Raw genomic sequence first — 26,356 nt, forward strand, 5'->3', positions numbered from 1 at the left:
GCCAAGTTCAAAATTCATACGTTGATACGGCAAATGATATAAAATCTAACTTATTTCCTATATCAATGAATAATTTATGTTACCCTTAGACCTATTCCATCTGAAATATTATAATACTAGCTACCGTACCCGTGCTTCACAACGGGAAGATGTACTATACCGCCTAATACAAACTCTTGTTAAGTAGTACGAATTTATAAACAAAAAACCACCAAATGGATACAAAAAAGTATGACCTACATTGTAATTGTCCTACTGTTTACATTAAAATATACCAATAAAATTATTTTCATAACATACGGTTATAGAATCTTTCATTATTTGTAACAGGTCAAAAATTAACTTGGGTAATATTTTACGGTCATCCCAATTACGTTCATTTGTTTCATGAAAAGGCCGCAACGAATGCTGGACATACTAGTCGTAAATGTATAACTGAAAAAACACGACCTTCTTACATGAATCAAAATCTATCCATCCATACAATTATAAAGAGGAGTTGTTATCTTACTGGCTAGCTGTGTGTTGTTGCACTAAAAACGTATAAACTAGTGCTCAAATTGCACAGAAATACAGTTACAGTTCCGAGGATACATTGAATTTAATTGCCGCTTCGTTATTGACCTAGGATCTGCCCCGTGGACCATCAAAGTTCTGTTGCGGGAGTTTAAAAAATTAAATATTGGAAAATGTGTTTTGAGGGTCAAAAATTAGAAAACCCATTTTCCCCCCTCATACTCCATCAAGACTCCCCTTAAACTCCATTACCATGATCCGATCGTACTGGTTCGCGAACTCATTCAATTTTATCCTTCCATAGAATTGAAGGAGGCCATGTTTTATCAAAATCGTTGCTATAGCAATTCCGTTTAACCTAACCGTATCATTAGGCTACGTACTTGGTTATTGACAGTCACACTTGGTCACTTTCATTGTATGAGATTCTTGTATACATACCCGTTCTATACATATATTCACAATATATAATTAACTAAAGTGATGTTCTGGCCCTGAGTCACCTGACTCTATTTCTAGACTTGACAGCATAATCAGCTAAAAATGCCTTTATTTTGAATATTTAATCATTGTAGATTAATAACATTGTAGATTTGGTGAGTCGGTGGCTCAGTTGGTAGCGTCGCGGACTTCGGGCCCGAGGCAGCGATGTCGTGGGTTTGGATCCTGGTCACTGATGAAAACATTTTATCAATACAATTCACCTTTGTACTGTACCGGCTCACCCCTTGCTTTGCTGGATACGTTCCACGCACGGGCAGTTAGTCTATGTGGGCGGGCAAATGCAATGTTAAAAGAGGCCACCAACCTCTTAAAAAAATTTCATAACATACACACGTTTGATCGTTTGTAGCGGAAATACAGAAATTTATAATTACAACAGTACCAGCTAGATGCCTATATATATATATATATAGGGTGTGTAAGAAAAAAAATGTATTCTGTATTTTATTGTTTATTCAGACCATATATTAAACAGTTTATCAAGTTAAAAAAAACAGTTCGATTTCATAGACACATCACGAATATGCTGGACCTGGATGTGCTGGTCCCGGATGAGCTGGTCCCGGATGAGCTTGCCCCGTATGTGCTGGTCCCGGATGTGCTGGGCCCGGATGTGCTGGTCCCGGATGTGCTGGGCCCGGATGTGCTGGTCCCGGATGTGCTGGGCCGGGATGTGCTGGACCTGGATGTGCTGGACCTGGATGAGCTGGTCCCAGATGAGCTGGTCCCGGATGTGCTGGTTCCGAATGAGCTGATCCCAGGAAATCTGAGTATAAATAAACAAATCAAGTTTTTTGTTTATAGTAAAGGACTTTTATTATTAATTAAACTTTTATTACTGTTATTACTAATTTTAGTATTGTTATTACCGAAAAGAATAATAAATTAAAATGAAAGTAAAGAATCATAGATGTAATCTTCGAAAAAAATATTACTCAGCAAGTTTTTGACCATTCGCCTAAATACAACTTTATATTTTTCTAGCTGTGGTTTGTCAAGTAGGCCTAGTGTAAAATGTTTTGTTAATATGAAAAATATGTACATGTATAATAATAATAATAAATGCAAATATGTTTTTGTTTCTTGGTGATTTAATTTACCTAACATGTATACAATTAATATGAAGTTAATAAATGTATCAGATTGCCGAGGTTCATGCTTTATTTGGATCAACTTCATCAATCCTTATATTTATACAAGCCAAAATTTTCTTGCAACCCTGTCGTAAAGCAACTTTATACTTTCTATGCTAAACATTAATTGCTTTCTACCATCATTTCGTTAATCGAAAACCCTTCTCAAATTTAATGATTTTTAGGAGGGATGAAAAAAAAAATTTTGTTAAGTTATTGAGATGGTGAGAGTAAAATACATAGGGCTTACTATTCAAATCAGAAGGAATACTTAAACATCGAAATTGGGACGGGTGATGAAAACCCCCCTTTTTAAGCCATCTAGTTTACTGAAGTTATTTAAAATCTTATATAATAAAATATCTCCATCGAAAACCCTGCTTACAGTTTGAATTATGTCAAGTGAGACTATAATTCATAATGTAAATAAAATAAAAGGACAACCGGTTGTTCAAATCATGTGTGAACTCTTACCATGGTAAACAGGATAACTCTGCCAGTAAGGCTGGTAGTAAGGGGCTGCGTGGACAAGGCCGACTATACAGGCTATCAGGTACACCTGAAACATAGCAATAATAATTGTCAATCAGTACCAGAGAACATAAATGGCCAACGGCCATTAGATTCATTGCCAGTTGTTAAACTTATCTACACTTAAAGTTACAATAGATGCTTTGGTGACAATCTTCCATGTTACGTGGTGACCTACCCTTGTTAGAATCTACGTATTCATACAGCTTGGGTTACCTTTCTTAGCTCGTTATCGCTATTGGATCCAATGGAGGAAACCCCATATAAAATTATTGCTTCTTCAGTTTCGTACTGCTGCATGCCAATTGAAAGTGAGGTAGTCTATTTGTATAACCCAGGGCTTCGCTGCCTGAACTTTGGGATTCAAATTCCGCAAGTCACAAATGGCTTTTGCTATTTCAATAATGCCACGATCATCTTGGTTAAAGCTTGAAGTAGTGTGTATAAAGGTTTAAGGCTTAGTATCTTAGGATATGAGGTTGGAACATGAAAAATCTTAAGCAAGCAACCTCGCTCGCTATAGTTTTAAACTCGTTAAAACATATTAAATCTGGGCTCATATCTGGTAACGGTTAACGGCCAAAGGCCTTGTGGTGTCACCTGAAAATAAGTTAATTTCTTTTCATTTAACGAGGCTAATATGATTTAGGCCAAACTGTTGAAAACATTTTTTACCTACGACCGTTTTTTTAAGTAGTCGTTTCAGTTTAGTTCTTAGAACTGAAAAGTTTCCCATAACAGCATCGTTTACTTTCATAACAACATAGTTTTACTTAACAACACGGGTAACTGACCAATGAGGTTTAGGGAGAAGAAGTAAAATTGTAACTATTCGAACTTCAACTAATCAGCCGTTCAGACCAATTTAATTGTTGAGTGGTGCAATTAGTGTTTAGTATAATGTTTCGTGTCATCGCTGTCAGTGGCAATGAGAGGTTATAACCGAAAACATAACCTCTTAAAAGTTATGAGAAGTGGTAATTAAAACACTGTCGTGACTACACTCGTTAATATAAAATAACAACAGGTCCAAAATATTATATTATTCCTACATTTTATTATGCTTAGTTTTATGCTTAGTGGTTATTATGCTTAGTATTATGCTAAGTTGTATGCTTAGTATTATGCATATTTTATAAAATTTCATTGTTCAGTTTTGTTGGAAAGTATCACGCACATTCTACGCACATATCTATGCCCAGTAATATAAAGTTTTTATCGTTCTGAGGGATTTTGAACTTAGGAATACGGTATACGCTTTCCTGTCATAACAACGACAAGTTGTTTGCTACTATCTCACTTACTTATTATACTCATACTACATCAACTACTCACCGTTGCGGACATGTCTTCAGTCTTCAGTCTCTCCTGGTGACAGAACTACTAAGCCGCCCAGTCACCCAACTACTAAACAACGCCGCCCAGCTACTGAGCCACCCCGCCCATCATTGACCTTGGCTAATAACTGGACACAAATGATTATAACACCTTCCGATATTATCTAACGACTCTTTTCTACAAAACCGGATTTCACACCGAATGGTCATTTTGCATTCAACAATGTTATATTTACATATTCAGGTTAATATTCATTCTTTGTATGTTTAATACTGAACGCCAACTTTTGAATTTTTTTTAGGAACACTGACATCATAGTAAACTAATTTGTGCCTTTAAATAATATTGTGGTTAGTTACCCAATCAACAATTAATTAAGTTGATTAATTAACAACATTAATTAACAATTAATTAAGGTTAATATTTTAAGGATGCCAATGACTCCAAAATGGATGAATAGTTCAGAGTTTGCTAATCAGTCTACTAACTGTACCAATTACTCCATAACAGTTTGGTCTTTAAATATTTTTTTAAATTTAAAAATGTACACTATCATAATCGTACTAGGATTAATTTCCCAAACAAGAACTTATGTTTAATGGAAGTTTACATGCACATTGTTCAAATTATGTCTGAGCTAAACTAACTCCGTACGACCTATTTATGTTTCATATAGGTTTTATAAGAGTAAATCAAACCTTCTGAAAACACACCTTTTATCTTTGACCTGTTTCACTTAGACAGTAAATATATTTGATCACTGACAATAATTTTTTCTGTGATTTGAGCTAATAAAAGGTTGGATCAATAGTTATGCACACTCTTTATAATGTGACTTTAAATCGATAGTGAGTAATTGTGCTGATAAATTTAAATACAGTATACTCTAAAAAATACTCAAGACAATTGAAAGTAATTATTTCTTTAAAAATGCATATTCAAATTATAAGTCAAATAATTAAATATTAAATATCAGGCTTATAAGTTAAATATTATATTAAAACTATATAAGAAAAACTCAGTTATTTACATTATTAACCTTTTTTTCTTGAGCAGTAATACAAATCCTCATTAAAAGCAGGCCTACTTTACTACAAATATGTATTGCGGTAGACTGGGAAATTCTGAACTTGTTTATATTGTAAAATATAGAAACGACTTCGTTGACAACTTGTCGTATATAAACAAGCGTACTTCAATATAAACATTTAATAGGATTCTTCCACAACTTTTAAAGTGTTTGTTTCTAGGTATAACTCAGTTTTTCAATGTTTTATGTATGCATTTTGGTTACACGAGTAGTCAATTGACTTAACTCTCTAGACTAGTAAGTGTACCATGAAAATAATATATATTCAGCTTTATAAATAAAATAATTAAGAAAGCAATACAACAAATGTATTTGTTGAGTCTCAGGATTATTTTTATTTACTTTTTGAACAGGGAAAAGTTAAACTAAACCAAGTTGCGTTGACCATTCTGCAAACGGTTAATTCAATGATTGACAATTTCTACCATCAGCTATCAGCTCCTATCAGCTAATCACTAGCTAAGTTACTGATTTTGTGTTCATAACCTAAGACTATTTTTGGTTTCTAAGCCAAAAGCGTTTTAAGTTTTCAATCTCTCGTACCGAACTCTCGTAATGATAAATGTTAGCTAATCAACAGTATCCTAACAGTATTCTGATGTTGCTGGATCTTTTAATCCAGCATAATATTATAAAGAAAATATAATTACTTGGGTATGTGTGAAAACTTTGGATACGTTGGCCCAATAACTTTAAATATAACTTAGGAAAATTAGAATAACATTTTACTATAATAGTACTTTTATTTCCTAGGAAATATACATAAATACAATTTAGACGATTTGGTTGAACAGTCTGTTGTACTCTTGAGGCGTCATTGAATCTGTTTGGCGTAGGTTAGGAATGATACTGGTTACTGTACAGGTTATAAATAGACATTATTTACAAAAAGCCCAACTGAGGTCTCCGCAGATCTGGCTCTATGTAGTTGATGGGGTCCGGGTAAGGTTAATGGTGGTAGTAGCCGTGGCCGTAGTGAGGGTAGGCATGTCCGTAGCTGTAGCCGTGGGCATAGTTGTGGGTGGCTCCGCCCTGAGCAGCGACGGCGGTCAGATGGGAAGCCTTGACGGCGGCGACGTCGGGAGTGTCGGCGAGGTAGCCTGAGGGCAGCACGTGGGGAACGGCCAGAGGTCCGTGGTAAGCACCGTGACCGTAGCCGTAACCGTGTCCGTAACCGTGTCCGTAGCCGTATCCGTAGCCGGGGCCGTAGCTCCCGGAGCGATGGGAGGCGGCGGCGACAGCAGACAAGTGCGCTCCCTTGGCGGCGGCGACCTCAGGAGTGTCAGCTAGGTAGCCTGAGGGCAGCACGTGAGGGATGGCGATGGGTCCGTGGTAGCCGTGGCCGGCGTAGGCGTAGGGGGAGCTGTAGGGGTAGCCGTGACCGGCCCAACCGTATGCTCCATGGTACGCTCCGGCGTAGCTGGCACTGGCTGCGGCCAGGCAGGCAACCAACACTACCTACACAACAGACATACAGTGTGTCACTAACATGGAGACAGCCAAGATTCACAGAAAAGCACCGCATATAATGTATAAACAAAGCTAGTAATTTCTATAAAGCATGTGCAATCGGTAAGAAGTATTGGTGTTTCCACATTTTCAGTTTTACCATTATTGATATTTATACTATTTAAAGTTAGAATTTAATATTTAAAGTTTATAAATTTGTGCTATTAAAATGCTCATTCTAGTGATACAAAATTGAATAAATCTATAATGGTGACATTAAAGTAGTTTGACGTTGAGGTAATAGCTAACTCATTTTTAGACAAATTCAGTTTTATTTAACGAATTCAAATGGTATTAAAAGTTAAAAGCAAAAGAACTTTAAATACCTTTTTGCATACAACGGTGGACAAAGAATATTATTACCTTTTCCTTTTTGACAGTCACATTGCGCACAAAAAGAGATTTAAAAATCAATACAATATTACGCGTTTTCTTAAGAAAAGGATATTTTTAACATTACAGTTTACCGCTTAAACTAGCGAAAAAACTTAGTTTATCCTGCTATACCTGTAGACACCCTTAGGGATTAAATAGTCATAAAAAAATTTGATATGAAGTAAGTTAATAATATTTAGCGATTTAATAATATTTATCGATTTAAAATTACATTTTGTACTAAACATATAATAAGTATTAAACGGATTTTACGTATAACATATTTATCTTTTAAAATATATATTAGCACTATTTTCCCTTGTAAGAAATATTCTCTTTTTGACCGATTCTGTTGCATACTATAGTTTTTACATTTTATATTAGGTTCTTAAAATTGACTTAGGTTTTAAACTGCTGTAATTATAATGACTTACGTTTGCTAATTGTATCTCATACCACACAAAGATTTGATTATAATTAACATTATTGTGAAAAATACATAATACATTGGTTTGTCGTTGAAGACTTTTTTAGATGAATAATGAATAAAATGAGTGAATTAATGATAAGATTAAAACTCATTTAGGATTCAAAGCTCTTTTAAATAATGCATTTGTTTTGAATTAGCATAGCAGACTGGTGAAACTATAAATATTCAAATGCAGATTTATCATTGATATGTTGACGGATTATTGGATTATTCATAGATTGATTGATGGATACTTACCAATGAGTTCATGACGCGAATACACCAGAGAGACCTGTGTTACACTCCGGTGACAAGATAGGTTTAAATAGTACGAGACAAGGTCAGGTGCACTAGGAAGTCCACACCCTTGCCGCTGTGCTGTGTGACGTGTTATGCAAGCGTTATACTGTAGTAACAAGGCCACGGTCAGGCGTGACGTCACCGTGGTGTAACGCCGAACAAGGGTTGTATGATGACGTCATTCACATTTGTGTTTTTAGCTGGTGGTGATGGCGTTATGCAATAAAATCCAAGGTACTGTTGTTGGGTTATAGAACTGACTGATTTTGCTGGTTCTTGATCTAGCCTACACAAATAATTTAAGTGAGAACTTTTTAGCTGATAAGGACTTTTGGATTGAAGACTTTTCGCTACATATTTTACATCAAACACTCGTCTAGGTGTGAAAATTTTCAAATTGGCTTAAGATTTTTAATCTTGAAAATAGCAAAAGATCAATTTATTTTCATTTATAAAATTTACAGTTCAGAAAGCCCAGCTGCTTAGTTTGCTAATCCACTAAAACCAAATCCAGATTTACTGCCAGTTGAGATGGGGATGCAACAATGAGTGGTTTGACCCAAATATGAGTGAACGATTACTGTATAATTTGATCGGTTTTAGAAGATGACAATAAGTATACAATTTTGTTTGCTGTTTAAAATTATGAAAGTTAGCCGGTCAGATAAGTCATTAAAATGGCAAATAACTATCACTTATGTTAAACAACAAATAATATAGCTTAGCAAGTGCTCTAGCCCAGGGTGTACAGCCGACCGGAAACCCCAGGACTTGTACTTAGATTTTTGGGACTTGAGAAAAAGTTGATAAATTTTATTTCTTATATGACCGGGAGATTTCATTTTTATTTTTTTATAATTATCAAAAAATTTCATCTGAAATAATCACAGGTTGTTCTCTTTTAAACCCGTTTTGTCAGGTAGACATTCGCTAAGATGCTGTTGCAATCACAGATGATATTAAAAATATTAGCAATGACATCTGTATCTGTAGATTCAGTTGACACCAATGCTAATGACAGTTCTGGGTAATGTAGTACCTTAATGCAAACCTTAAAGGAAGTGTCTTCATCGAAACCAGTTAAAGTCTTAAACTTGGCACCTTCTTCATGCTAATGCAAAACTTGAAAACGACCAAATTTGAATGAATTTTACTGGCTACAGGCTAGTGACACATTTAGTACATATCTTTAAGAGGGTTAAGGTAAACCAACCATCTATAGTTATATAAGTTAGTTACTTACTTCCAGTAGGACAAGCAGCTCACGTAGTTAGCCTTTACGACACTAGTAGAAGTTTTTGAGGTTCGTGCCTTAAATTTCTACTTGTGTCGTATTGTATCGTAGACTATCTGTACACGTTTTTTCATAAACTACTATATCAATACAAAGAAATAATCACGGAAAGAAACTCATGCTCTTCTCTAGATAGAAGCAGTAAAAGTCCCATAAAGCGATTAATGTTTTGTTTCAATTAACTACATCTTTCCTCGTTGATCTCAGATAAGTGGGTAATCTTGTAAAATTCGTTTTTACTCTTTGAACGAGGTAGTAAATATTTGTAAGTTTTCCGTTCAAACCCTCACTGATTTTAGATTTTTATTAACTATACAATCAAGGATTGACTTAACCTATAATAATAGCTAAATGTGACAAGACTAGGGGAATCTATTTTAAGTAACTCAAGGTCTTGCATCCAAGAGTCATCCCAGGATTCCCTGGCTTGGAAATCGCGTAATATCCAATGACTTGACAAACCAAGAAATAGCAACAACAAATCCTAAAGATCTGGTTTTGTGTCAAATGAGGTTTTGATTTATAGTTTAAAATAAACCACGGAACATTGAGTTTGATTGGACCTCAACCAGGTTTAATGAGAGCCATGAAGCTCGTAGGAATAATTTTATTCTAAGCTAATCCATTTCCTTAGAGGTGCCTTATATGTTTTTACGTTTCCACTGTGTAATAAAGAGAAGCGGATGCTATGGCATTACTGATGAAATTGATTATTTTAATCTAAAAATTTTATGATTTGTTTGTCAGTTTTACTTATGTAGAATCGTTATTGTAGGATATTTTTGGGGAGGAATTTGTTCAATTGGTTTTCAGAGTATTTTAGTAAGGCATAACAAAACTCTACAACAAAAGATATATATATATATATTAACAAAAAAATATAAATCTTTACGTTTAAAACAGAATAACTTTAACGCCTATTTGGAATTTTCTTTATTCTATAGCGACGTTGATACCTTAACGACATTGCCCCAATATACTTGCTCGGCTTTGCCAGACTATTATCCACGTAACTGGGCCAGTAAACGCCCGTTACAGCCCCAGTGGCGTAACAACCCGGACATTGGGGTTTGGTCGGCAAAAACAGGTGCAAGTGGTCCGACCACACGGTATCATTATCATTATCTCACCAATACGAGAAATAAGCGGCAGTGGCTCTAGGGCAAGATCAAGGTTATCAGACTCCAAGAGGCAATGAGGGGTTTCAGAAATGTAGTATTCATTATGAGAATAGATAAGTTAATTTTAACTTTTATTGGGCATTGCTTATGTTTTTGATTGTTCTTTTTTAAATGAAATGGCAACTTTTACTATTACTAATGATAGAAATGCGGTTCGTAGTTAAGCATTACCGGTATTATTATTGTCAGTTCGTCTACGATTCTCTAGAATTACCAATAGATTAGGTATTTATACATTTATTTTGGTGAACGGATTGAAGCCATTGATATCGGAATAATTTATTTTTCATCTATTTTTTATAGAAAATTAAGAGGCGGTTCACGAGTACGGGGTTTCGTGGCCCGCGGTTATCGTTGGTCTCGACCAATTTTAACCGACGGTCAAAAAATGGGTTCACGACATAGAGCGTTAGCCGAGATCAAGCTTAGCCGAGACCAACGCTGGCCGTCGCTCAAGAGCAGGGATTAACTGGGAATTTTCGTTGGGAGGTTGGCAACAGCCACCTGCCGGGCCGCTGCTCGCGGTCGACGAGCCCCAAAACAAGAGGATGACATTGCGTCATAATGATTGGTACATAAATTATTATAATTAAACAGTGTATTTACTGATATCGTATAAAAGGTTGTGGACTAGCACTTGAATTCATTTTATACTTAAGTTTAAGGTTACTCAATTTATCATTGAATTATGAATAATACACTTTTACTGAATACATTGAATCTGGAAAATGCAATTATGTTTCAAAAAAAGTTTATACAAATCTTGGTAATGTTTGCAATAAAATTCGATTACCAATTATGTTCAAAAACTTGCTTACTTTATCAGGTTTGAACATGAGGTACTTTAACTGCTTACTTTATTAGGTTTGCAGTTGTATCCAAACGTTAATATTATTTAATAAAATGACTGCTCTTTTCAAAGATTTATGAATATCTTTTATTTATCAGTAATTTGTATAAAAAATAAATTTCGAGCAACAACTGGCTATTATAGGAGCAGAGATGCCTTTATACCTGTACTGTAATAAACGTAAATATAAAATGGCAAAACTACAATAACATTTTATGACATCAAGATCTTTTAAATCGGTTCACAATTGGCTACAAACAGCAGGTCTAAGAACTAAGCCCCTAAGAACATTTGCACGTGCCAGACGGGCAGAGCGTAGCCCTAAGCATGAGAAAACAGGTTATAATTAAAAAAAATATTTTGTTGTAATACAACGTTTTGTATATTTAACTATAGAATTTATCTTTTACCTCAGCAAATTGAAGCAATTTATTGTAAATCCCGATATGACAAATATTAAGACATTATCAGATGAAAAGGTCTTTCTTTAACAAATCTTCAATCATAAAAATAATAATATAAACATATAATTTAAAACATACGAAATAAAATTTGGATACTTAAATAAAATGACCGATGTTTTATATGAATTTTATGGCGGAACAAAAATTGAACTAATTTTATACAATAAAAAATCTTAGACAAACCTAACACCGTTTGATGGAACCATTTTTATTTTGATATGATTCAGCTGAAATAAAAGGATTCAAAATATTAGTTATATTTTTACTTAGTAAATTAATCAAAATGCCTCAACAGTTACTTTTTACGGTGTTTTGCATGTTTTCGCTATCAGTAGTAAAAAATTAAAAAAATAAATATCATGTTGAGGGTAATGAAATTGTTCGGAATTTAATGGCGAATCCGAATATAACATTCTTTTTGCTAACAAAAAAACAATAAACGAGCAAATGAGATAATCCCGACATGATGTCAACTTAACCCTGCCCCCTAGCAGGGTTAAGTTGAAGACCAAAACCATTGTTATTTACGCTCGAGATTATCCAGTTTGCGCTAGACCATGACTCGTGAACCCGACATTTGGCCCGGGGTTTACTCTAATTGAACCCGTGAAGCCGACTTTTTGCGCTCGGGTTTATCCCTGTCATAATTGGGTGAAGTTTATCTGTCTGCGCTCCAGCGCGGGTAACCTCGTACTCGTGAAGCCGATTTCCAAGCCGCGGCGCAAAAAACCGGCTATAACTGGATTTTGCGCTCGAACTAAGGATAACCCGTGACTCGTGAACCGCCTCTGTTATAGTTTTATAACATAAATTCATTTTTAACTGGAGTTTTTTAAATTAACTACTTAAATAAAGTTTTAACTTAAATGTTCATAGGAAACATAGCCCAAAACCAACACGCAAAAGCCTTCCTAGCAAATAGACACTGTTAATAAGTCCCCAAAAGTAATATGTACAATGTAGTAACTACAACAAGCTTTTTCTATCCTTATTATGTCGTGGAGCATCCATGAGGATTCCTCAAATAAACAAACAAGAGTTTCCACCGTTACGCTGAGCATGCTTATCATGCTTAGCATACATGAAACACCTGCTTATACATTATAATGAAGAGAACGTATGTGCATAGTATTAATATATTTAATAGTTTACTATGGAGTTCTTACTCATTTAATTTACAGAAGTATACAATTACTGCTTACAACCAACAACCTAATCGTAAAATTACCATATAAACTGTTGAGTGGCTCAAGCAAAGTCGTAGTATTACATCAAGAATCTCGAGCTGATACAATAATCTTGTAAATACGTTTACATTGTTGAGCCAGTTTATTATCCAGTGGACTGAATCTAGTTATGCTAACAAAGTACGGGACACTTGTCAAAGTAGTATTACCGTATTACACTTTATTTATTCACTACTTTGCTTTACTTTTACGATGCGAAGGAAGGCAGACACGTGTTATTATACTTATAAGGAACTTGAAGAGTCTAAATATCATATGACATTTGTACCTTATACACATTATATACTAATACCTTTTGTAATGGCAATCACTTGCCACTCCATACATGTATATGTACAATCCTCATAACCCTTTTATAAAGGAAAGAGTATTAAAATAAAATGCATCTTTTTAGTATTTCTGAAAAAAATTTCACAAATATATAGAATTACTAGCTGACCCGGCGAACTTCGTATCACCTAAGTTATAGGTTTCCCCTAAGACAGACCAATGGAAAGAAAGTACCGTTACGTTTAATTTTCAAGATGATCTCGTTCGCATCGCTCAATCACGTCCTGGTTGAAGTTCGTTCGCTACGCTCACTCACCTTTGGGTTGGAGCTCGTTCGCTACGCTCACTCACCTTTAGGTTGGAGCTCGTTCGCTGCGCTCACTTGCCTTCAGGTTAGCTCGTTCGCTACGCTAACTCGCCTACAGGTTGAAGTTCGTTCGCTACGCTCACTCACCTTTTGGTTGCAAATTAGCTGTTGTCATAAATGTAAAAGAAATAATAGTGCTGCACCCTGTTGGTAATCCTTGTAACTTTAATGCTATTGAACATCATAGAACAGAACCAACTTGTTTAATTGAAACAGCTGTTAAGATTCATTAATTCCATTTCTCATAAGGTTAACATGGGAAACTCCAGAGCCACTGGGGCGGAGCCCTTTTAAGAATTTCGAAACGGGAAATAGTTTACGTCCGATTCGCATACCTACAGATTTTACACACCAAATTTCATAACGATCGGTGAAGTCGTTCCGGAGGAGTTTGCAGACAAACACTGTGACACGAGAATTTTATATATTAGAAGATTTATGTACTTGTGGTAATAACAGAAGTAAAGATAGCCCTTAAGACACGAGTAAAAAATTTTAGGTACTAGCCCTGGCGAGTGTCTTAAAGGCTAATTACGCGAGTTGCGTACTCTACTTTACCTACCACCGTTTTTGTAATTACTATCAATTACTACTAATAACGTCCAGGAGAGTTTATGTTTTTCGTTTATACAACTCTTATTGTCACTGATTGTGATGCAGCGAATCATTGTCCTAACCCTCCCAACCACACACTCATTGTATAAGCTTTTAAATTGGCCTTAAAAGCTGATAAGTTGATGTTCGAAGCATAACATTTTACATATTTTCTTTCAATTGCTGAACCTCTCATTAGTCCAAACTTGTACTTTAAAGTTAAAAAACAATGCTGTAAAGTAAGTCAACAATACTGTAAAGCGAATCTTTTCTATTCTAAAACTAAATGAAAAGACTAGGTTGTAACGGTCGTAGGTAAAATTAGTAATAAACAAAATCTTAACCCATACTTACCTGATTTTAGATTTAGATTAATAGTAATAACGATAATTATTAACAATAGGTATGTTAATAATTAATTAGTATATGTCAATTATAAATTATAGTGTAAGATTTGTTAAGTATTCAATTGGTTTTGTGATCCTTAATCAGGTCAAGGTAGAACCAAATCAAAACAGTGAATTTCTGACGTAATCGACCTAGTTGATATGTAAATAAGTGTAATACAGTTACAAAAGATAAAAAATCTCATTTTAACAAGTATACATTACATTACTTTTTTAGAAATAATAACGTGTGTTATAGAAAATATTTTTGTATCCTATAGAATTAAGGGTGATTGGTCGAAAATTAGATTTAAGATTTTTTGTTATTGTTCAATTATACTATAACTTAGAGATACAAAAGAAATATTATTTTATGTTGAATATTAAGTTAGATATGAAGCTTGAAAGTAGTAAATTTGTCATATTTTGGTACCAATTTACAGGAGGGTGGGTAATGCAATTTTCGCCAAAATTGACATTCAGGTGTGAAAAAATAAGATAATTATCACTAGCTATTTAAAATTAAAAATTGTTTTATTGTTATAAATTTTAAAAATAAAAATAAAATTAAACTTTAAAAATAGCTGGGTAAAATTCCTCTATATGTTGGAATTTAAAAAAATGCGGTATGTTAAGTCGTTTGGGCTGTGAATTCGTTCCTTTGATGCCTTGCGCTGGCAGTGCACTACTCGTTGACATTATGTACACTCACGCCGACGCTATAGAATACAAAGATAAATGTTTTCTGTTGCATGTTGTTACATGATGTTAATAATTACATAATGTTAATGTATTTAATAGCCCTGGCGTAAGTATACACATTCTCAACGAGTAGTGTGCCGCCAGCGCAAGGCATCAAAGGAACGAATTCACAGCCCAAACGAGTTAACATACCGCATTTTTTTAAAATTCCAACATATAGATGAGTTTTACCCAAATACAAACAGATATTTATAAAATTACTTAAAAAAAATTTTATTACAAAAATGTATAAAAATAAAAAAAATAAAAATTTTTTTGAATGCCAAATTTGATGAGAATCGCATTACCCATCCTTCCTGTGAATTGGTACCAAAATATGACAAATTTACTAATTTCATATATCCCTTAATATTCAACATAAAAAAAAATATTGTATCTCAAATGTTTAGTATAACTGAACAATAAAAAAAATCCAAAATCAAATTTTCGACCAAACAGCTTTAAGAAATGTCCTCGTTATAAACCACCCATAAGCTAGCTGCTAGCTTAGAACTAATGGCTTTGACTATTAATACAATAACTTCTGTATCCAATAGTTAATGCTAATAGTCAATCCGACCTTCATTGTATAATACATTTGAAACGAAAATCAGTATGTCTGGAGCCAACCATTAGCTAGACAAGTAGAAGAACGCTGTCTGTCCAGTCTATACCCAAGTGAACAACAACATAACAAGTGAATAACAATGCCTACGGAAAGAATAATAGGTTAATAAATAAAATAGTAATATACGCAAAAATAGTAATAGGTATGCAAATAACAAGGTTTTTTGTCACAATTGAAAGAACGATGTTAAACGTGACATTTGAGATTCAAGCGACTGTATGTTGTGCTCAAGTAAACCTATGTTCAATTGTTTGAATGCTGTTTATTAAAAACAATAATAATGATAATATTTATTTATTCTATTTGCCTTGAGATAAGAATTTAATGCATAAATACGAAATAATGCAAACAATGAATAGGTAACTGTATAGATTTACCTTATAAAATAATTTAAGACAATGGTTAAAAATAAAATAACCTAATTTACAATGAAGGTAAGATTATTGACTTTAACTTCATGTAACAAGAAACAATTTATCATCTCAATGGCACCTAAAACCTAAATAAGCTCTAATTAATAATTTCCTGACAAAGGTAATGTAAAATTAATTACAGTATAGACATTTACACCGTTTTGATTTGATTGACAGATAATGAACACAAACACGGCGTTACTGTGAGGTGATTTGTAGACAACTGACAAACGTTAGACAGCAATCTAGCGTGTATGATTGAAAGGCCTCACTGCCTTCTGTATCTCTCTTGTCTACCAGTGTTGACAGAGCTTGTAGACAACAGTAGAACCTTCAACTGACAAACGTTAGACAGCAATCTAGCGTGTATGATTGAAAGGCCTCACTGCCTTCTGTATCACTCTTGTCTACCAGTGTTGACAGAGCTTGTAGACAACAGTAGAACCTTCAACTGACAAACGTTAGACAGCAATCTAGCGTGTATGATTGAAAGGCCTCACTGCCTTCTGTATCGCTCTTGTCTACCCGTGTTGACAGAGCTTGTAGACAACAGTAGAACCTTCAACTGACAAACGTTAGACAGCAATCTAGCGTGTATGATTGAAAGGCCTCACTGCCTTCTGTATCACTCTTGTCTACCAGTGTTGACAGAGCTTGTAGACAACAGTAGAACCTTCAACTGACAAACGTTAGACAGCAATCTAGCGTGTATGATTGAAAGGCCTCACTGCCTTCTGTATCACTCTTGTCTACCAGTGTTGACAGAGCTTGTAGACAACAGTAGAACCTTCAACTGACAAACGTTAGACAGCAATCTAGCGTGTATGATTGAAAGGCCTCACTGCCTTCTGTATCACTCTTGTCTACCAGTGTTGACAGAGCTTGTAGACAACAGTAGAACCTTCAACTGACAAACGTTAGACAGCAATCTAGCGTGTATGATTGAAAGGCCTCACTGCCTTCTGTATCGCTCTTGTCTACCAGTGTTGACAGAGCTTGTAGACAACAGTAGAACCTTCAACTGACAAACGTTAGACAGCAATCTAGCCTGTATGATTGAAAGGCCTCACTGCCTTCTGTATCGCTCTTGTCTACCAGTGTTGACAGAGCTTGTAGACAACAGTAGAACCTTCAACTGACAAACGTTAGACAGCAATCTAGCGTGTATGATTGAAAGGCCTCACTGCCTTCTGTATCACTCTTGTCTACCCGTGTTGACAGAGCTTGTAGACAACAGTAGAACCTTCAACTGACAAACGTTAGACAGCAATCTAGCGTGTATGATTGAAAGGCCTCACTGCCTTCTGTATCGCTCTTGTCTACCCGTGTTGACAGAGCTTGTAGACAACAGTAGAACCTTCAACTGACAAACGTTAGACAGCAATCTAGCGTGTATGATTGAAAGGCCTCACTGCCTTCTGTATCACTCTTGTCTACCAGTGTTGACAGAGCTTGTAGACAACAGTAGAACCTTCAACTGACAAACGTTAGACAGCAATCTAGCGTGTATGATTGAAAGGCCTCACTGCCTTCTGTATCACTCTTGTCTACCAGTGTTGACAGAGCTTGTAGACAACAGTAGAACCTTCAACTGACAAACGTTAGACAGCAATCTAGCGTGTATGATTGAAAGGCCTCACTGCCTTCTGTATCACTCTTGTCTACCAGTGTTGACAGAGCTTGTAGACAACAGTAGAACCTTCAACTGACAAACGTTAGACAGCAATCTAGCGTGTATGATTGAAAGGCCTCACTGCCTTCTGTATCGCTCTTGTCTACCAGTGTTGACAGAGCTTGTAGACAACAGTAGAACCTTCAACTGACAAACGTTAGACAGCAATCTAGCGTGTATGATTGAAAGGCCTCACTGCCTTCTGTATCGCTCTTGTCTACCAGTGTTGACAGAGCTTGTAGACAACAGTAGAACCTTCAACTGACAAACGTTAGACAGCAATCTAGCGTGTATGATTGAAAGGCCTCACTGCCTTCTGTATCACTCTTGTCTACCCGTGTTGACAGAGCTTGTAGACAACAGTAGAACCTTCAACTGACAAACGTTAGACAGCAATCTAGCGTGTATGATTGAAAGGCCTCACTGCCTTCTGTATCACTCTTGTCTACCAGTGTTGACAGAGCTTGTAGACAACAGTAGAACCTTCAACTGACAAACGTTAGACAGCAATCTAGCGTGTATGATTGAAAGGCCTCACTGCCTTCTGTATCACTCTTGTCTACCCGTGTTGACTGAGCTTGTAGACAACAGTAGAACCTTCAACTGACAAACGTTAGACAGCAATCTAGCGTGTATGATTGAAAGGCCTCACTGCCTTCTGTATCACTCTTGTCTACCAGTGTTGACAGAGCTTGTAGACAACAGTAGAACCTTCAACTGACAAACGTTAGACAGCAATCTAGCCTGTATGATTGAAAGGCCTCACTGCCTTCTGTATCACTCTTGTATACCCGTGTTGACAGAGCTTGTAGACTGTGTTACATTGAACGCTAGATAGGTGGCAAAAAATGACATTGTGACGCATTCAGGTCTTGAGACATTGATCACCTTGATTCCTAGGTGAGGGAATTATTATCTACCTGTCTTGCAGATATACATTATGTTGATTAATCATAATGTGTCTAAAATGTGTGACAACTCTGTGTGCGAGCTTTGTCAGCAAGAAAAAGATCTACAATGTCATATCTACGGAATATACGTTTATTTATAGTTGTTCTGTACTTAATTCATTAGACGAAACCCACATGTCTAGGGAGTTGAAGACTAGGCCCCTTTACTCCATCAGGGATTTTTTTGAAACCCCTGACTCAGTTTGGACATCATGATCCACCGCCTTGTATATAGTGTATATAGTCAAAGTTTTAAAGTTTTAATTTTTCGTAACGCAATCTATTCAGCTATGGCTGGGCAACGATGAGGAACAAAAAAATAGTTCAATTAAACCACCATAATTAAGGCGGGGCCGAAAAATATAATCTCGAGAAATATCAGCTGTGCTTGGATACAAAATTATTTTCTTGACTGTAGAAGACTATATCTACATCAACCACTAGTACTGTCGGTCTTCCGGAGAGCTGCATCAAATTGGTATGTACATTATATGCAATACCATAAGTCTCGTCCTTTCTACGTTGTAGTATCCTCAGTGGTAAAGCTAACAAGAAAAAGTGAACTCATGTTAAACCCACAAATTGTGTTAGAGAGTAATTATAGGATTTCAATTATAGAGTTGTAGAAGGTTTATTTAACTTATCTTTGAGGTAATTATCCAGCTATCACTAGTCTACAAAGATATAATGTCTAGTTCACTATACAAAGTCAATAAATATTTATTTATATAAATAGTTGTGAAATGGCACTTTACTTTCGAGTTACACATTATATTTTTATTCCCTTCAGTTACTATAAAGCATATAAATAATTAGTCTTTCAAACACTAAACTTTACGTTTTAGGTTAGGCTAAATCCGTTTGTAAAACGAAGTATGATACAATGTCGTAGTCGTATAAGTGCTGTCAACTTATTTTCAAGCGTACACGTATTACGTGACTAAAAAAACCACACTGTTTTGTGTTGTTTGGTTGAATTGGTCTATTGAATGGATTTGAACAAAGATTACTCAATATAGGGGAAAATAGAGCACGTCAGTGTTGATAAGTGATGAGCGTTTCGTGTGCAATTTTAGTGCACTGGTCTCAACTCAATGATTCACTCACATTAAGGGTAGATTTTACAATTCGTATGCACGCTTTGTATATTTTACATAATTTGGACAGGTTTATTTACAATATAAATTTAAAATTTACTGGAACTTAAATAATGAAAGCCAAAATTAGTTGTAAAAACGTGAGTTTCCTTAATATTACTTTTACAATCGAAATAAACTATAACGAGCTATGGCTCGGTCCTCCGGTACTTATACTACTAAACATAGTATCCTGTTCTCTAATACGAGCTATGTCTGTTTGTCTGTCTGTCTATCTGTAAATATATCTTGAAATCCAGAGGAAAGGTGTTGTCAAAATTTTGGAATTAGGGACTTATAGGCCGAAAAACGTGACTGGTGACAACCACTAGCTGCCTCAAGAAAATTCGTATTTCGCCACACAACTCATTTGAAAATTATGAAATGTAACACACTGGCCTTATGGGTTGCTATGTTGGTTGAATAAAATAACAAGGAAAAGTAAACAAAGGAATTGTCACTACTCACATGTGTTTATAACAGGCCATCCACAGTATACTAGCAAATTACAAAATACAGCAAAAATAGGAAAAAAACATCAGTTGTAATTATTGAGCAAAGATTAAATTACACTGAAAATTACTCTATATAGGGGTAAATAGCTCCGATCAAATACTGATTATTTTACTTAGCCCTTTCCCACCAAAACTTAAACCCTGAAGTACTGAGGCATTCCAAATAAACTAATTACATCTGGGGGTTTTAATTGGCATAAAACTATTACCGTATGCTAAATTCCAATAACAAAAAACAGACAGAATCTCAAGTTTAGAAGTAGTATCGAAAAAGGGAAAAATCGTTGTCAAAGCCATTTTGAAACTAAGCAGATTGTGTTTGCATTTTATCTGCTGTCTTTAGCGAAAGTAAAAGTGGAACAACTGGTTTCAATGACTAGAAGGGAGAAAATTTCTGTGCGACTAGCACTTTAACTTAAGCAAGATCATACAAAATTTATCTTTCTTTTGTTTAATTGCATGCTTTTACATTACAGAGTTCAGTTATTCAGTCATTATTTCAGTGATCGTCTGTCTATGGTTTGTAAAAAAAATGTTTTCGGTGAATTATAAAGTGATTTTTTACAATATAGTTTTTTTTACTATTAAATCCATTTAACTACAACCGAGCAAGGCTCGGTTCCATGGTATTTATGAAAAAAGAACACAGTTATTTTCTTTTTTATTGGCTAATGCAAACTGCAGTTGAAACTGCAATTTTAATTACTTTTCACCTAAATAAGTTTATAAAATAATTTTTTTAACTGATTGCTAATTTTGAAATAAGTTATAGCATATTATTCATAAGGAAAACTGAAACCCATAAATATAACTAATATAAAACTTGTCTGTTATTAGTGCTATAAACCCAGAAACAAAATGTAAATTCACGTAATTACATACAATAGTAAACCTTTTTAGACAATTTATAGTGATAGCAAATGTCCTGTAATAAAATTGTATGTAACTGTCAGTAGGTATTTATATCTAGACCTAAGACTATTATGCTGGACAAATGTCAACGGGGCAAGAAACTGCAACAACGAGAAATGGCATATGTAAATATTCATTATTACCACAGTTCGTTATAGTAGTAATACAATTGGTTACGGTAATTATTAACGAATCAAATGTTATGATGTTATGAGAGGACGGGGTCCTGCTGGGGGAGCTGGAGCCCAAGGCCCTTGGCCTTGGGTCCAGGTAAGAAAATGTTAAGGGTTTTCAAGATTGGGGTTTAGAGTCTTTTCAAAATTGGGGTTTCAGTTTCTAACTAAATGATTACAGTTCCAGTCTACTCTACCTTTTTGATTGTTAGTTGAGCTTTGTGTTTTTTGTGTTGTTTTGAGTAATTAATAAAGTTAGGTTTTGTAAGCGAGTGCTGAGTTTCATTCCTGAGCTACGTCACCCAAAGTAACAGTAGGTATTCCAAGAGGAATACGACCGTTACAATTAGAGTGATGTTTTGCATCTTTCCATGCATGAAAAGTTCAAAGGTTCAATGGATATATTTCGCCTTTTGTATGTAACCACTATTTATGTTTTAAATGTTTATTTATAGTCTTCTTCAATTATAACGCAAGAGGTCGGCGGCCTATTGTAATCTTGCATTTGCCCGTCCATATATCAGGTCCATATAAGCCTCGGATCTGTGCGTGGAACGTACCCAGCAAAGCAAGGGGTGAGCCGGTACAAGAGCGAAACTGCATTGATAAAATGTAGTGGAAGGTACCAGGATCCGAACCTACGACATGCCATGGATTTTAAATCCGTCATGATATTGACTAATTCATTTGTCATTGATATTCATTGATATTTACTAAACATTCATTTGTATGTTTAGTGAACTTGTTGGAACATTTGAAGCATTACAAAATCCTGTAAAATAGTTTTAACCAGAAACTTTCCTAATTGCCAAGCGAACACCTGGTTACATTTTGGACGATTTCATTCTGGCGAAAGCAGGAACGATGAGCTTGTAGGAAACCTATTAATTTCCTGTCTACATGTTTCGCGGTTGTCATTCGTCTGTTATTATTGACCGCCGTCCTGCATGTCCGCTACGTGCGCTAGTGGAGTGTGTCCTCATTACCCTCATAGCCTAATTATTGATGCGCAGAGACTACGAGCATTGCGCGTGCCAGCTGACAGCTGCGCTACCCGCGCTTTCACTACGTCTGCGTTCTCGCGGGAAATCTTTGCGGCAGTACGGACATCCGATATTGAATACTTTGACACGGACTACTTTCTAGATTGTGATGATACATGAAAATAGGATAGCGGGGTTTATTCCTTCGTGTCATTCCGTCGTCCAAAATGAACCAATAGTTGGTTTACAACTGTTATGATACATACACCTGGTAACACTATAATCGGGAATATTGCTCAGTGTAATTTAGTACTCTACTCTGAATGATATCACCGTAGAAAATTAGAATTATTCGCTTTTAAGTGATTATTTTTCATTTAAAATTTAAAAATCCGTCACTATTTATTGTTTAACTTGACTTTATACTCTACTGTATGTATTAGTGGCATATACTATGACATTTTGTATATACTTTGTGGAAATACACTATTCTTTTAAAACTATTGTTTTGGCAATAACCCAGTCATGATTGATTTGGCACAGCTTCACTTCACTGACATAATACGACCTCAATAATTCCTAAGTACACATCATACGCAGTGACGTAAACAAATTATAATAGTAACTTTGTACTTTTAATTCTTTCACAGTTCTCGTGAAATGCAATACACGCATATCTTAAGTTTAAATCTATCATTAATTGGCAACATTGTCGGAGAGCTCGACAATCAATCTAGCGGCACAATGAGACAAACAGCCTTATATTATCTACAATAAATCTCACCATTTACGGCAGTCAACATTTTACAGTTACAATTAGCCTAGCTGGGTTTCGTTACATAAAACACCGACAACTCTGATTTCATACATTACTCAGTTATGGCCGTAATTGCCTTATTTCCCACACCTCTCTGGCGACTACTGACTGGTAATCAACGATTGCTGTAGGTAATCACTGATTGCTGGCTAAGTGTCCTTGGCAATGACAAGCGTTGTGGGGTTTGATCACTGATTATTGGCTATTAAGAGAACTAATTTGTCTTCAATTAACGACTGTACAGTGTACAGTCCCCAGCTCCTTGAGGTCAGACACGTGCTACAATATTAGAGAGTCGTAATTGTAACATATCACTACATGAAAAGCTGTAGTTTGATAAATGTAGGTAAATAGAAGTGTGTGGTCTTGCAATGTTTACCTTCCAGCGAGTGACGTGGGTTGCAGGGAAAGGTTATGTCCAAGTGATTTACGACGTTCAAACACGGACCGGCAACACTGTTCTTTGTGGATCTGACGTCAAAGCTTACAGGTATTTGGCTCCATTCTCAAGTCAGAGTCACGACATCAAGTTCTGGGGCAGTTTAAACTAATGAAGGAAAGGCACGAATCATCTGTGGAAATTCGGATGGTGATCGATTGGTTGAGAAATTTGTAATATCCCTCAATGGGCTTGTAAAATTGACTTTTTAGCAAAGCCAGATATGTAATATGTTTAACAAATATAAATGTAGTGTGGTTAATACACAGCCTTTGTGCGTGTTTAATTTGAGCTTATGGGGATTTGCCACTGAAAATAGGTAAAAATCATGAAAAATTTTCAAAATATTTTTTTACATTTCTTTGTACATTGGACCCTATTACATCCAAAAAGTATGAAATAATCCATGTATGAATGTTATTATATGTTATAACCAAGGGGTTTCGCTCTTACCAATAGCTACAAGATCATAGGACACCTTCTTATTCAAACGTGGTTTTCCGCAGCATTGAAATTTCACGTTTTTCAATACAAAATTTGATATATCTTGAGAGCCACTAAAGGTACATTGTTGAAATTCTTACTACTTATTCTAGACAGTATTAGGAAAATATTTAGGTAGAATTAGGTATCTAAGTTAATTAGGTACTGAACAATAAAGTTTTTTTCAAACTAATTCTTTTTTCTGAAGAAAAATTATATTTAATGTGTCACAGCAAAAAAAAGTATCTGAGATATTATTATGAATCTACCTAAATATTAAGTTTAGATAACTGTCTTAAAAAAAAATACCCCCGCCGCAGCAAACCTGCAGACTAAGCGAATTTCCATTTGACTGATAGGATTTACACTGAAATGTCTACTTAAAAATATAACATTTATTCTTGATTTAAATAGAATTAGTTTAACAAGTACTTAGGTTTGCTGCATCAGGGAGGGTAAAACTGTTTTTTTTTGTTTTTTGTAAAATGTGAATAGTTAGTAAGAAATAAAAACATTTTCCAAATTTGATCAAAATATGTTCACAAACAAGCAAACTACAACAGTTTACTTATTCTCCATAAGAATAACATGGGAATTTTAAATGTACAATTTTTTGGTATTTTCTCCGTAACCATTAGGCGCATAATAATGCTTCAATATACTAAATTATTTGTTTTTTTAAGCTCTAAAAAATGGTTTGGAAAGAAATTGCTAAATTTTATGTTTTTTGGGTCAAAAATGGGAAAAACCTATTTTTACCCCATAAAACCCCCCGTAAACCCCCGTTCCCATGGTCCGATCATGCTGGATCGCAAACTCGTTCGTATAAACGTACGTTTACACGTTTGTACCAAATTTCATCAAAATCGGATCATTCTTGCTCGAGTTATCGTGCTGACGGACACACACACACATATATATATATATATATATATATATATATATATATATGAATTTGAACGGATGGTGTTTTTGGCCTCTAGGGACCTCAAAACGAAAAAAAAAATCGGTCCCGCGTCCAGGTCTTACCATGAGTACTACGGTAATAGCTTATTCCCTATATGGGAAATTCGCTAAAAACACCAAATTTATCAAAATCCATAAGAACTCTCTTCAGAATATAGATTTTTAAAACCCCTTACAAATTGATCGAAAAACCTCTATTTTATTTTTTTACCACCTATAATTTATATTCAGAAGTAAACCAAAATTTTTCCATTTTTTTTTAAACTATACTTAACTAGAAAAAAAATAGTTTCACGACTTTCCTCATTAAATAAAAAAATTCACCCTTTTCAGTGGCGAATCCCCTTAACACAAATAATCATGCCATAAAACTTACGGGGTGGTCTATATTATAAACATAAATGTGAACGTTCCAATTTAGAAATATGATATTTTTTAAGTCAAGTTCTAGGATTGTGCCCCAGTCCTCTTGGAGCCCTCAAGAAGTTTTGTCATTTTAGACTATCTAGTTTGAATCAGTCATAGTGTGGGTTACAAACTTATTTAGGTTAATCCATAGTTCAACCTAAATAACGTTTTTATATCCATATTAAGAATAAAAAACTTTTGTAACATCACTGATGTAGTAAGGTAAAAGTAAAATCTGACTCTAAACATAGGTGCTGACATTCTCCAATATTCTTCCAACAATACAAGAGTTATATTTGATATTAATTGTCACAACTCATAATCCAATATATTTTCTCATTGTACAATACAATAAATGCTTTTCTTTTGAACTGTACAATTTGTTATCATGTATAATTTATTCACTTTTTGTTCTGTAATATAATTTTTCAGCTATTGCTGTGGTAAGCTATTACTAAATGGAAATTCATTTAGGTTTGCTGGGGCTGCGGTATTTACATTTTTATTCTAATTCAATTAGGTTAAGAGTAGAGTGTTTATTAATGTTTATTAAACAGACAATAATTCTGCATTTAAGAAAATATTTAAGTGAAAATTCAATGAGGATTGCAATCCACTTAGTCTGCAGGTTTGCTGTGGCGTAGGTATTTATAAATTATATTTTGTAAAGACATTTCAATTAAATTTTGCCGACTGTCCAAA

General features: G+C 34.9%; 2 protein-coding genes across 2 annotated transcripts; both read right to left on the reverse strand.

Annotated features, from left to right (window-relative positions):
• Positions 1 to 1,455: 1,455 nt before the first annotated feature.
• Positions 1,456 to 4,129, reverse strand: LOC128982754 (RNA-binding protein 12-like). The gene is made up of 3 exons (XM_054401713.1): positions 4,020 to 4,129; positions 2,628 to 2,712; positions 1,456 to 1,786 (listed from the first exon to the last, which is right to left on the reverse strand). Exons 1-3 carry the CDS (start codon positions 4,029 to 4,031, stop codon positions 1,536 to 1,538), a joined length of 348 nt encoding a protein of 115 aa, XP_054257688.1. The 5' UTR covers positions 4,032 to 4,129; the 3' UTR covers positions 1,456 to 1,535.
• A 1,706-nt stretch (positions 4,130 to 5,835) lies between these two features.
• On the reverse strand, positions 5,836 to 7,839 carry LOC129005837 (shematrin-like protein 1). Its single transcript, XM_054434858.1, has 2 exons — positions 7,724 to 7,839; positions 5,836 to 6,570 (listed from the first exon to the last, which is right to left on the reverse strand). The coding sequence occupies exons 1-2, from the start codon at positions 7,733 to 7,735 to the stop codon at positions 6,061 to 6,063; spliced, it is 522 nt and encodes a 173-aa protein (XP_054290833.1). The 5' UTR covers positions 7,736 to 7,839; the 3' UTR covers positions 5,836 to 6,060.
• Between the last annotated feature and the right edge of the window lie 18,517 nt (positions 7,840 to 26,356).

This window comes from Macrosteles quadrilineatus, unplaced genomic scaffold, assembly GCF_028750875.1.
Source record: "Macrosteles quadrilineatus isolate MER2022 unplaced genomic scaffold, UCM_ALF_1.0 Scaffold_1__1_contigs__length_201487025, whole genome shotgun sequence".
NCBI classification, from domain to species: Eukaryota; Metazoa; Arthropoda; class Insecta; order Hemiptera; family Cicadellidae; genus Macrosteles; species Macrosteles quadrilineatus.